This window comes from Pholis gunnellus (genome assembly GCF_910591455.1).
Source record: "Pholis gunnellus genome assembly, chromosome: 3".
Lineage (NCBI taxonomy): Eukaryota > Metazoa > Chordata > Actinopteri > Perciformes > Pholidae > Pholis > Pholis gunnellus.
The window spans coordinates 4,230,660-4,244,019 of record NC_136529.1 but is presented as its reverse complement, the minus strand read 5'-3'; the positions used below and the strand labels follow the sequence as shown (position 1 = coordinate 4,244,019).

Sequence of the window (13,360 nt, the reverse complement as noted above, 5' to 3'; positions counted from 1 at the left end):
ACTGAGCAAAGTTTTGGGCCTTGTGGTTTTGCTAGCAGCATACCTACTGCAACATGGTGACATGGATTTAAATGTAATTAAAGTCATTTATATTTGGCTTTTTTGTGTAAAAAGTGTCACACTAAAGGACACTGGGAAAGGGTACTGAGGCCAAAAAGATTTGATTTATTGAAAAAAATGTCACGAGACAACTCACTTTGAAACCCTTCCATGTCCTTGTTCTTCCTGGTTGGACCCCTCCTCCCAAAGGACCACCAAAAAAGTGCCTGTTTAAATATCAAAATATAGTGTCACACCATGTCATACTTTTTCTGAGACAAATTCTTTTTGATCAGAGCCGACACAAAATATCGTGTCTGGACTTTGAAAAAGAGCATTTTCACAATCATACATCTGTGTTATCATTCTGTACTTGATTGAAGAGAGTTGTATTTATTTTGCTTGGCTTTCTCTGAGTTTAAACTTTGTGAACCGTGCTTGGAGTGGTTAAAAAGTGAGTGATGAATTGCATGAATGTTCAGTTTGACATAAAACAGGATATTTTGAACAATATGAAAACGTTTTTTGATCAAATCTTTATTTATTTGTGTTTGACCACAAAAAGAGGCCATGCCACGTCAACCACCCATTTTCTTCAAAGACTTCTTGTCCATGTTGTCTTAAAAGTTGAGATTGAAAGTTCATTGTTGACCTTGGAGTTGACAGTTGAAATACTATAGTAAACTATGCCACATACCATAGTATAGTGTACTATAGTAGTACATGGTACTTCTAACATAACTTCAAGTAGTACTATGCTCATGACAGGGGAATCGCTATGATACTTGAAAAGGTCATATTACCCAGAGTGCTTGTGAACCGTAAAAAAAAATGTTTAATTGTTGATCATATATAAAACACTGTTTATATATATATATATATATATATATATATATATATATATATATATATATACATATATATATTATTAATTATTAAATATAAAATTGGACATTGTGGCTGTCATGACACTGTTTCGTCAACGATTGTTTCAACAATGACCTTTCAGTTTCGACCAGCAAGATATTATATTATATAAATAAATAAAATTAGGAAGTGGAGCCAACGTCACATGCATACAGCGGTAGGTTAGTGAGTGAAAAGAAGGAGTATCATAAGACAGATAATAGGAAAATAGACAATCAGCATGTTCAGGTATTCGTGTGTCTATTTCATGTTGACAGAAGTAGTTGGAGAGCATATCATTATAGGCCCTGTGAATAGAAAAGTGAAGCATGTAACCAGCCGGCGCTCTGTCAGACACTGGGATAACGTTGTTGGGTTCTCAGTGACAGAGCCTTGGTGTTACTCTTGGTGAGGCTGTTTGGCCAGCTGCCTTTTCAAAGCGTCACTCTATTGAGGTGAAGTTTAGCCGAGGAATGTTTTGTGCCGATTATTCTGGGAGCGAAGACCTTTTCTATTGCTCGGACTGAAATCCTTCTTGACATCATCTCCTTGCAATTGTAAAGCCCCCACCCCCTTCCCCGCTTTCGTCCCGTTTGCCATTTCCACAAAATAAATAGCGTCCAAATTTGATCTGGGTTTTGCATGGTTACCATTTTGTTAATGGGCAGTCTGGCCTCTTGATGAGTCCAAGAGCATTTTTGGGGGGCACAGTGTGGTTGTTGTAGCAACGTCGTTGAGGAGTGAATGAAGCAGATGTCAGAGTAATCCATCAGCCAGCAGCTCCACACTCCCACACACACACACACACACACACACACACACACTGGTGTGACAGCCTCTGCAACCGCAACCCTCAATCACACCCACCACTCTGATCCGTCCTCATCATAACACTTGAAAAATGTTTCTAAAATACAAAATGACCTCCCACAACAACAACTTTTATTAGCCAAAAGATGAATGAAAAGACAACGTGGTTTTACTTGGAATACGTCAACAGTGACCTCTGATTTAAGAGCACTACGGCAGTGGGCAATATCGCTTCGTCAGTTCAGTCTCATGCAAGAAGAAGCTTTAACGAGGACTGAGTCAGTGCTAAATGTCACGTCACTAGAAAGTCTTTTTAACAACCTAACGAGAGGTTAACTGCATTGTTTTCTGCACCCATCAACCTACTGTATACTGTACAATCCCAACTGGTCAGCAGTGTCCCGGTTAGGATTGGTTGTTATGTTGAAGTATTAGGGCTGGGTATCACAATGTCAAAGTTATTAAGTTCAGACTATCAAGTATTAGACGATTGGATTGAATGCTTGGTCTGGCTTTGTTGTCTTGTTTATTTATTCCCCAATCAGATATTTCATATTTATTTATTTTACTCATTTTGTTTTTGTATTGGTAGAGAAACTCAGGTATATTATTGTTTTGCAGCTGATGTCCTGGACGTGTAGAGTTCAAGGATCCGACCATGAACTCCAAGTTCACGTCCACTCATGGACATTTGTTGGAAATCATTCCACCGTCCATCTCTTCCCAATCTCTCTACTTCTGACTGTCTAATAATATTTTCTTTTTAAGTATTCATATGAAATGATACCCAGCCCTACTTGGGTGTTGGTGAGAGAATAGACAAAGAGCCCAAAAGAAGAGCTGTGTATTGGTACTTATCCACATAGAGAGCCACAGTGAAACTGTAACTCCCAGATTCTGTTCTTGAAATATAATAAACTCAACAGTCTCACTCCCAACTCACTAAATACCAGCGCCGAGTCAGTGGTCCTACACTTCAAACTATTCTTTTCAAAGTAGTCCTCTGTGTTGACAAGAAACGTACAGTTTCCGTCAGTGTCAGTGTCTTTTAAAATGAACTTCCAACGTAGGTTTACTTAGTTTTTAGGTTTACTTCAACAACAAAAGTACTTGGTTAGGCTGAGGAAAACATCATGGTTTGGATTAAAATAAGTATGTTTGTTATGTAAAATAAGTACGCTTGTTGGGTAACCAGCGTAGTTAAGTGCGTAAGTTATCTTGGACATAAACAGCAATCTCCTGGGTGAAAGTCCTGTGTTTGCTTGACCTGTCCGTCCTCCCCTCACATCCGCCCTTAACAGATTTCCTCCCTCTTTATACTCTCTCGGTTGCTATGAAGTCTAATAATGATGCAGATTTGAAAGCCTAGTGTGTTCTATACAGATGCTAAAGGTGCACCTTGGCGTCTGTATCATGCCAATGACCAAGCGTCGGAATTTGACGAGTTGGGAGTGAGAATGGGTTAGTCATGTGGTTCAATCCATATGTCTAGATGGATAGATAGTTTTTATTTTTAATTGAATATTTATTTATGTTTATTCATTTTTCCTTGTTAGCAGCCTTTAACAAACACCATTAAAGACCTTTGTTACTTACACGTCATGCTAGTCATGGCAGAATGACCCAGACGTTGTTTAGACAGCAGAGATTACAGCTCAAAAGATGGAAAGATGACAAAAACATGAGGGTGGGTATCATAGCTAACAGAGAGAGCCACAGTTACAATGGTGTATTACTGCTAATACGTACCACAGGCGTACCGCACCATTAAAAATGTATAGTAGCATTATGCTAGTGATTATTTTGTTTAACCTTTGTTTAAATTTACAAGGGTTCGAATTTGAATGGCAAAAGCTGTTGCAGATACTAGTTGAACTTAGGCTATGGATGGTAAACCACAAAAACACATTTAGCTTTTTCAGAAAGGCAGATGAAAGAAGCTTCATAAGCTAACGTTAGCGGAACAGCAGCTAGCATGGTGGTGACGTCAGGACTTTGTCTCTCTACAGGAGGCAAAGCAAGGTGAGATAAAGTTTCCTGAAGTGGGTTACAAATCACAATGCTGCACATTTCATTCAACATTATCATATTCCACTGCCGGGGAACAAGGCACAATTTTTCAAAACAGTGCTTCAGTGGCAAACTCAGTAACTCAACAGTTAGAAATGCTAAGGGAAAATATCTTACATAGAGATAGAAAATAAATTAAAAAAAATATTATATAAAAATAATCTCTTACAAAATATATTCTATCAATCAACATTAAGGGGAATTCATGTCTGGAAGCTCGCATTTGCTCCTGGTGACGTTCATCTTAGCTTGAAGAGTCAATATTGCTGCTCAGTCACAAACTCTGTAACATTCCAGACAACTAGCAGCAAACTGTGAGGGACGGGGACAGAGACGAGTGGAAACAATACTATCATAGCGAGCCCAGGATCAGTAGTTTAATGTTCCTCTGCTAGGCTTAAAGCACATGAGCTGCAGGCTCGCAAGTGTGTCTTTCAGTCGAGCTCCAGTGTGTAAGTTGTCTTGTTAAAAAAAATAAAAAATCTTTATGCTTTTAAGTCCACTTGAAGGCATCTACACCAACTTAAAACCTTACCAGATTTAGTCAACAGTGAATTTTCAAAAGTCATCAGTAGTTTTCTCATTTAATAAATTATTAGTCTAGAAATAAAAACAACTGCTTGAGGTGAGTCATGCCAGCAGAGAAGTCAAGCCTGGGGCAGGAAATGGCATTCAAAAGAAAAAGGAATTTATAAGCCCATAGGTTGAGTCCAGTGTCAAGGCAGATGTCCATTGGCATCAGTATAATCAACACACATTGGAGGAACCGGGTGTCGTGATTGTTGAGAGAATGGCAGTCACTCCGCACACGTGTATCGGCCACGCTTGTCCAAATACATGCCCAATAAATATTTCTATTTACAGGTGTACACCTCTGTCCTCTCGCTGCACGTGTTGCACTTCACGTAGCAGCACCACAGAAACTTGCAGTTGCACTGCCAAACGCGCGAGTACTGGTGCGTGTCGTATCCTCGGCCGCAGCACATCAGGTCGCAGCTGTTGGGCTGCAGAGCCGTCTTGTTGCACAGGCGACCCTGCGTTCCCATGCTGCCCGTCAGCGGGTCGGCCTCGCAGTAGTTGGGCGACCTCTCGATGTAGACCAACTCTGTGTCCGTGGGCTTGCGGTAGGAGTGGGGTTTCTTGATTTTCAGGAAGACGGGGCGCTTGTTGCGGCTGGCCCGCACCGGCTCCACGTGCACGGCCTGGTTGTACCTGTCCTTTAGGACGTATCCCAGCTGGCGGAACTTGGGGAGCGTCGTCCAGCACGTCTTGGTGGTGCAGGATCCCGACACGCCGTGGCACTTGCACTCCAGACGCATGCCCTTCTCCAGGACCTACAACGTAGAGGGGAAAGTTGAGATGGAGCAACGGTTTCAAAGTTTCAAACCAAAAAGTGTGCCGAGTTGCAGCCCCCCAACTGAAATCCAGTCACATTTAATTATTTAATTTGTTTAGATCGAGCTTTGCCCGATAAATTGCGTTGAACTTAGATGTTTTCCACCATCAAAAGATCAAAGTTAAGAATTATTCTTATTTCCTACAGCTCTTTTGTTGCCGTCTTCCCATAATGAGCAAGTAAGAAACACATGAGTTTGCAGAAATACCGAGTCTAACATATTGCATGAATAGTTCAACAGGTTGAGACAAAAGTTTTCTAGCATTCCGAATGAATGTAAGCATTCCAGAGATCTCAGAGCTGCTACAGTATGTCGCCCTATGGCCAGTAGCTATGTATGTGCCATTCTTTTTACAAGACAGGGTGAGTCTGAAAACACATTCACGGAAGAAACCAACCCTTCTAAGTTCATGTAGGTCATGTTATTGAGAGTTAAAAATGATAAAAAACTTCTGAAATTGTGGTGGAAGAAGTTCTCAGATCTTTAAGTAAAAGTAGTAATACCACAGTGTAGAAATACTCTCTTACAAGTAAAAGCCCTGCATTAAAAATCTTACAGAAGTACAAAAGTATTAGCACAAAAGAATACTAAAGTATGAAAAGTACTAATATGCAGAAAGGCCGATTTCAGATTCATATATAAAAACCATAGTATCATAATGCATTAATGGGCTATTGAGTTGCATTGAGGGAAGTGTTTGTACAAGAATCCGTTTTTGTCTTTTACTGATTTTCACCCAAAAAAAGATGTTTTTAAAATGATCGATTCTAACAGATTTTTTTTTCAAATTGAACAAACCCATGCACCTTAAGGTTTGTGTTGTTCCTGCTGCAAACATACAATTATCACTCCAGCTTTCAGTAAATGTTTCCAGTCAATGAAAAATTGGGAGAAATAAGTGATAGAGTCCCTCTAAGTTAGAAAATCAATAAATGATTTGTGTTGCACATGCTATTTTTTTTGCATTACATTGTTCTTTTAATCTGGTTTTAATAACTAGAGTAAATGGAATACTGTGTAATATAAACCACATTTAAGAGCCCCAAACCTCAAAGATCATTCATTGCTTTACTATGGACGAGAGCAATGGAGAAACAGGCAGCATAACCACAAAACTATTCTTTGTATGGGATTAGAATAAAATGAATCGGTCTGTGGCGATTAATCCAGTCAGAAGCATGGCTTAATTCACGAGTTCTTGGTGACTGGAGACATGGAGGCGGTTACAGCGAGCTGACTGGCAGCAGTGAAAGGCCTGTTTCCAGAGTTAGAGTGGAGGCGTTTCGGTGTGATTGGCGAAGCGGCCGCAGTGTTCTGTGTGTGCCGAGCGACATCAGCTCACCCTTCTTCCTCCTCCTCACTGAGTGGGAACCCTCGCCGGCGTTAGCGAAAGCCTCACCCTGCTTAAATCATTCCGCTCTGATGTGGCCTCAGACTCTCTGGAGTCCCGCGGGGTAATTGTCAAAAGCCCTGGATGCATACGGCTTAGCGTGGTCATGCCCCCGAGACCTGACAAGCATTTGATTCATGGCGTTCAGTGAAGTGAAGTGCCAACCAAGCCGCCACTGTTTGTCTAACAGAACCCCTGTAAGCCTCCCGCGGCACCTTTTACACTATTTCATCTTTTTGTTTATTCTTCTCAAGAAATGTAAAGGTTGGCACTCACAGTGACACACACACACACACACTCATCTCCAATTAAACATGAAAGCCTTACTACAATAATTACAGAGGTATCAGTTCAGTAGAGATTCACACGCTGTGTCACATACTGACTGGTGCCAGACTTCAAACATAAAGCCCCAAAGACCAAAGAGAGATGGAAGTTCTCCTCTTTCCTCCTGAATGGGACCACGACCTGTCACTATGGCACCAACATGATATCTCTGTAAGCATTTTCACTTCTCAGCTTTTCAATGTTTATATGCACAGTCCTCCAAATACACATTTTCATGTATAGTCCTCAAAGCGATGCATATTGAGGAATTTTCACGAATAGAAACAATAGAAGATACTTTTGGCGCTCTTACACACAGAAAACAACTGAAACATCGCCTGGAAAATCCCAGCTTCAGCATCTACAGTAAGTTCTAAAACCACTGATACGCATCTATGCAATGAAATAGTCCCCGCCCCTTCCGGTGGACCCCCCAAGGGACATTTTTCATTTCATTTTTTTTATCCCATTTGAATTGTGCCATAAATTACACATGATGTTTGTCAATTCAGAAGATAATTTTGCCCGTCAAGAAAGTCGCATTTTGTTATAAAACTGTTTCCGTAAAAATACGTGATTAGAAATTAGAATGCCTGTGGGTTTTCGTACTGGGATCACACCAACAACGGGTCTTACTCGTTATTTCTCTTCACGGTTGATAAAACCAGTCGCTGGATAACATGTGAGCTTGGAATATAGCTGAGGCAGCCAGCTATCTAGCAAGACAAGATAAGGGCCATGTTGGTGTCGAGAGATGTAGTTTAGAGCGATTTCACACAAAACTAAATGGTACCACGACAAACCTACGACAATTTTCAACTTTCTTAACTTGCAAAATTATCTTTTAAATTCACCAACATCATATGTGTAATTCATGGCGGAATCAACACAGGATCAAAAATATATTGGTCTTTCGATGTTGACTACCGTACAAATTTTCTTTCCAAAATAAGGACACCGAAAGGGGCGGGACTTCGCCTCTCTATAGGAATCAACAGATAATGAGACAAGATGGACAGCACCTGGGATTTGGTTGTTAGATATGCTTTGACCGCGTTTTCTGTTATGCTAGCCTCGCTAGCTTAAACTAGTAGTTCTAAAGAGTATTGATTTCGACTGAACCAATTCATTATTCAAATGTGAGCCATGGTTTAATAGTGCTCATCACAATTTGTGGACAGTCCCGCAGTTTTTATTGATCTGTTATTTGGCTCCGTCTGTCCACTAGTAAACAACATCAGTCTAGCTAATGCACTCTAATATGGTCATGGGTTCACCTCACTGTGCATCTTGTCGGACGCTGTTTACCTCTTGACTCTACATTACTTGTGTTCTCTAAATACCAGTAGGATCTGACCACACTTTGTCCTCTTTGTCCTCTTTGGCTTTATTTCTAGACATGCAACTCTCACTTGCGCTGGTGATGTACTCTCTCACTGTGTCATTGAAACAAGTGCGCTGCCGATCTCAGACCCCGACCAAAATTCTACCCATCAGCTGATCAACAAACCTTGTGTAAACCTTGTATATTAACAAATGTCTAATAAGAAAATTATAAATGCCCCAAAGTGAGAAAATGATATAAACTAACTTGTATAGACTAAAGCAGGGCTGAATGATAAGACCTAAAATGTACATCAAATGTACAACTAGAAAAGTGCAGTCAGTCGTGCACTCAGTCCACCAGATCTTCCGCTTGAATTTCACTCAACATAATAACAAAAACGAGGCTTTATTCATCTCGCATCGGGCCTAACGTTTGTGGATCATCACATATTGGGTCTGGAAATAATCTGCATATGCTTCTGTTCAAAATGAGACAATATTTTTCAATCGATGTCATGAGCCATGGCAAAGCCCCCAATGTAGCCTACAACGGACTAGGTAAGGTTTGGCCCTCAGGCCTAGCGGAGATAATGACACAATTTACATAACTTAATTCACGATAATAATTATTTACTGCACATTTCTGCACATATATCTGTTGTAATATGTTGCTGTGAAATTACTCAAGGACCAGTGACATACTGGGCTGTTGGCTGATTGGTTGGTTGAACTCCTGGTACAATGTTTCCTCACACAGTATGATATCTCACAAAACGTTACCTCTTATTTTTCATGCGTTTTCCTACGAAAGCCAGCCACCCGTGTCAATTTCCGCTCGTTACATGAATACGGACTTTTCGAATCGAACCTCCGCCTTCACAGGAAACTAGTTTAGACAACAAAACTACGTGGTTAAATTTGGGGTAAGGTCGTAGTTTGGGTAAAATAACTACGGACGTGCGTATACATACAAGTTACATGACGAATAAATCAACTTTGACTTCCCGTTTCGCACGGGGAACAAACAGCGGTCTCCTGGCTGAAAGATCACTGTTTGTCGGACCGCCCGCCCTGTGTGTGATCTTGTGGTAATTTCGTGGCATATCTACGAATTGGGGCGGATTATTTTTCGAAGGTATAGCCACGAATGCTGGATGAGACCAGCCTGTCTGGTAAGATGCCGCTGGCCACTGTCAGATACTTGGTACCGGCAGGTACCCTGAGTTGAGGTATCGGACGAGAAAAAGTTGTATCGGTGCATTCCTAACATCAACCCTGAGACAGACTGACCCCATGTCCAAGCCTGAGATAGAAGGGAAGGGTGCACCTTGGACTCCATGGTGTATCCTATTATAGAATATTCTAAATATAGCATCAACTTAAACTGACTTTTTAGGTGTCTAAAATACATCCACAGCAGTACAATGCTTTGCTCCTGTGCTGGTTCTCCTGTCTGTTTCTCCAAACTCCATCAAGTGTAGTAAAACACTGACTACAAAACCCCACTTCAACACATCCAAACTCTCACTTTAATATTTCTAAAACCATCTACTGAAGACTTATTGTTGGATCATCGTGATGAAAAATGAAATAAAGTGGATTTCTGGACCTGTTCAAATAAATCAAAAGGTCAGACTCCAGAATAAGACGAGCCATACCTTGCGTCCCACTTCGTTGTTGTGTAAGTTCATGAGGGTCCTGGCGTTCTGCTTGATCTCCCGCGCGTCCACAAACACCTTGGAGAATCCCAGGCCGTAGTGGATGTCCGCGGAGCAGCCGCCCCACTTCCAGCCCTCCTCCTGGTTGTAGAATCCCTGCTTCTCCTTGTCGCAGCCGCAGCCGCTCAGGCTCCCCTGGGTGCAGGCCGCGGTGACGGCGTGGGCGACCCCGGCCGCGATGATAGCGTAGGTGAACGCGGCCTCCTTGCTGCCTGCGATTGGGAGAGAGAGAGAAAAAAAAATGCATATTTTAATCACAATTGCCGACAACAGGATTCACTATTTCAGGCACTGTCAAGACTCCTCGCATACCTGGCATAGCTGCCTCAGACCAAATCATAAAACACACGAGCCAAGTCCAATTGCTCAATCAAGCTCAGTTAAAGCAGATAGAGGAAGAAGCTCTGAATCATGCAGAAAATATAACAGCAGTTTGGAATGGAATAGAAGACATTGTCTTTTCGATGAGTTATGATCAAATTATTTTAACTCGACTTTATACTTTAATACATTAATAGTCAATGTGCCAAGCATATATTTGAGTGGTAAAGATGGTGTTTTTAGCCCATTGAGCGGGTGATAAAAATATAAAAAATGTTTAGACATCATTTATGGCCTTCTACCAAACTGCCGTCGCACAAGTGAGGTGCATCTGAGAGGCATGCAGAGCCTCCCTACATGGATGGATTTTCACTCCATAAATCTGAGCGCTTCAGGTCAACTGTGTTTTTTCTTTTTTTTTTTTATAAAAATGAAAATAATACCTGTTGGTGCACATGTAAAAAAACATTCAAAGAAATGACCATAAGATGCAAGAACAATGCTCTGAAAATGTCATCATCTTTAAGAAGTGAACAGAGGCCTCCTGATATCCAATGTGTCAGCCTGAGACGTCAAACTGACCCTTTACAGCCAGCAGAGGAGCAGCCAGTGCCCACAGTGAGCTGCTTCATGTAGCTCACTTGGTGGGTGGGGGGAAAATTCTTGATCCTAAAGCCAAAATACTGTACATCGCTGCATCGCTGCCAACCGCAATCCCAAATTGATGTGCTCTTGTCAGTTATCAGTGTTCCAGCCTGCTGAAACAGAACAATGGAGTCAGACAGACTGTGTGCAGGGCAGCTGGACCCGACCTGGAACTTCATCTGAATTTGGGTAGAATCTGGTTCCATGCAACGTGGAAATAATTTTTCAAATCTGAGGATATGCGTTAAAAAAAAGAAATAGTGTAGTGGTCTAACATCATTCCACATAAAACATCCCCAGCCAAAGCTGCAGGACCGGGAGGTAAAGATTTGTAAACCTAGAAGAGAGTACTTGTCTGAACTTGAAGCTTCTTTTTGGAGGAGGAGGAGGAGGAGGAGGAGGAGGAGGAGGAGAGGGGGGGGGGGGGGGGGGGGGGTGATTTATGAACATACATGACGGAGGTTTAGCTGAGAGCAGATAAAGAGCATGTAGCTCTGCGTGTTACCAGCTACAGGAGAGCATGGACGGTCATGTATGTAGTCACGGTAACGATCAGACATCTCCACCATCACGATCAGAGGTCATTAGGAGGCTTCATCACGGCACAGAGCCACAGTGTATACGCTCATCCACACCGCAAACAGAAACACATCGTATTAAAAGTGGCAAAGCAAGCCGAGTCATCCAGCACAACCATTACAGGCGTTATAATATAATGGACTAATAGAACCGACAGTTGAACACCAGTGCGCTAAACCTGATTCTCCCCAATTATTTCCGCAGTCCTTCTCTTTGGAGAGAACATCGCCTCGAGCCTTGTTCCACACACGGGATGAAAAATCTGTGGCTTGGTTGTTTTTCTTTCCCCACCGGGAGCAGATGCACCGAGTCTGAGCGCTCAGACTTACAGACATTTGTCAAAGTGTCAGAGGTCAAAGTGGGAGGAATGCCCTGTTGGCTTTTTTTTCTTCTTCTTCTGACAAATTATAGCAATTTTCAAAAGTTTTTTTTATGACTTCCTAAAAGGTAAAGATAGCATACGACTCAAGGACATGAAGGAAAACATGCTGTGTTCACTATGTTATCGAGCTGCTGGTGTAATATTATGCATAATTAAACACATGCTCAGTAATAACTACTTCATTGGTTGAAAACAATCTCGTGAGCGCTGTAACTGTGAGGATGACATGTTTCAACAATATGGAGCTCAGTGATGAAGTGGAGCTCTCAGCTTAATAAGCACTTAGTAGCTGCCTCCTTCCAAAACAGCAGCTGTAGTAATGTAGAAGTCATATTTATATTGATACTAAACCGCATAGACTTCTATGGGAATACCAGCCCGCATACAGCAGTGCGTGTCATATGAGAACAATACATTCGATTAGTAAATATTCATAGCTCTATTTTCTGTTGTTGTTGTTCTTGGTGCACAGCTGGCTGAAATGAAATCAAAAGTGCAACATACCCACTTTGAGCTCTTTCCCGAACACCGTCCTCTCCGCCAGGGCCGAGCAGTTCCAGCGTCCGTGTCTAAACTGGAACTGGCACTCGTTGATCCCCATCTGAACCCCCTCTCCGATCACTATGATGGCGTCGGGTCGGCTCTGACAGATCGTCCTCTGACGGGGGGCCAAGCCGGGGATCTTATTACAGATGATGCTCGCTCCCAGTGCGACCACCGAGGACAGACCCCTGCGGTGGAGGTGACAGGTTACAATGTGGCTGTTCGTCCCTGTGCGGGTTCTGCAGGTGTTTTATTAAGACGGGCTTTTTTTCTTCTGGAGAAATTATAGACACTTCTCTGACTCATCACACATGCATAGAACTGCATTGCGTTCCTCCACCTCCACCAAAATGAAAGTAATCATTAGTTAATGAATTGCAAGAGAAGCGAAGCCAGAAAGGCCCCTGCTTCTCACTTTTGGGGGAACTTTTATTTCTCAAATTTTCTTAAAATATTTTTATTTGTCCTGCATTCGTTTGCAGAAGCGTAAACTGTGTGAGAATGCACAACAGGACACCCCCCGCAATAACTCACCCGATCTTCAGATACAACACTCCAAGGCACAGGAAAAAGTGGAAGATCCAGCGCCGCGTCTTCCTACTCATGGTGCTCGCTCTGCCGCAGCCAGCCGGTGGAACGACGCTCCGCTCGGTGCAACAACCGGCCTCTATTCCTCCGCAGAGTCCCGCGGGGTGTCCAGGTGCTCCGAGCTACCGCGCGCGTGAATGATAGAGCTCCTCGGGACAAACCAAAGTCCGTGGTGATCAACGCGTCCCGATTTCATTTGGTGGTAGGAGTCCGGCGGTGCGAGCCTGCGGTGGAGCATTAGGGCTGTTGTTTTCCAGGTGCGCAGCTCAGCTCCTCAGTGATCCGGCTTGAGAGAGAGAGTGTGTGTGTGTGTGTGTGT

At 42.4% G+C, this 13,360-nt stretch overlaps 1 protein-coding gene across 1 annotated transcript; it reads right to left on the bottom strand.

Annotated features, from left to right (window-relative positions):
• Positions 1-1,927: 1,927 nt before the first annotated feature.
• wnt7aa (wingless-type MMTV integration site family, member 7Aa) lies at positions 1,928-13,109 on the bottom strand. The gene is made up of 4 exons (XM_079156824.1): positions 12,988-13,109; positions 12,415-12,641; positions 9,924-10,195; positions 1,928-5,159 (listed from the first exon to the last, which is right to left on the bottom strand). Exons 1-4 carry the CDS (start codon positions 13,056-13,058, stop codon positions 4,680-4,682), a joined length of 1,050 nt encoding a protein of 349 aa, XP_079012950.1. The 5' UTR covers positions 13,059-13,109; the 3' UTR covers positions 1,928-4,679.
• Positions 13,110-13,360: the final 251 nt, after the last annotated feature.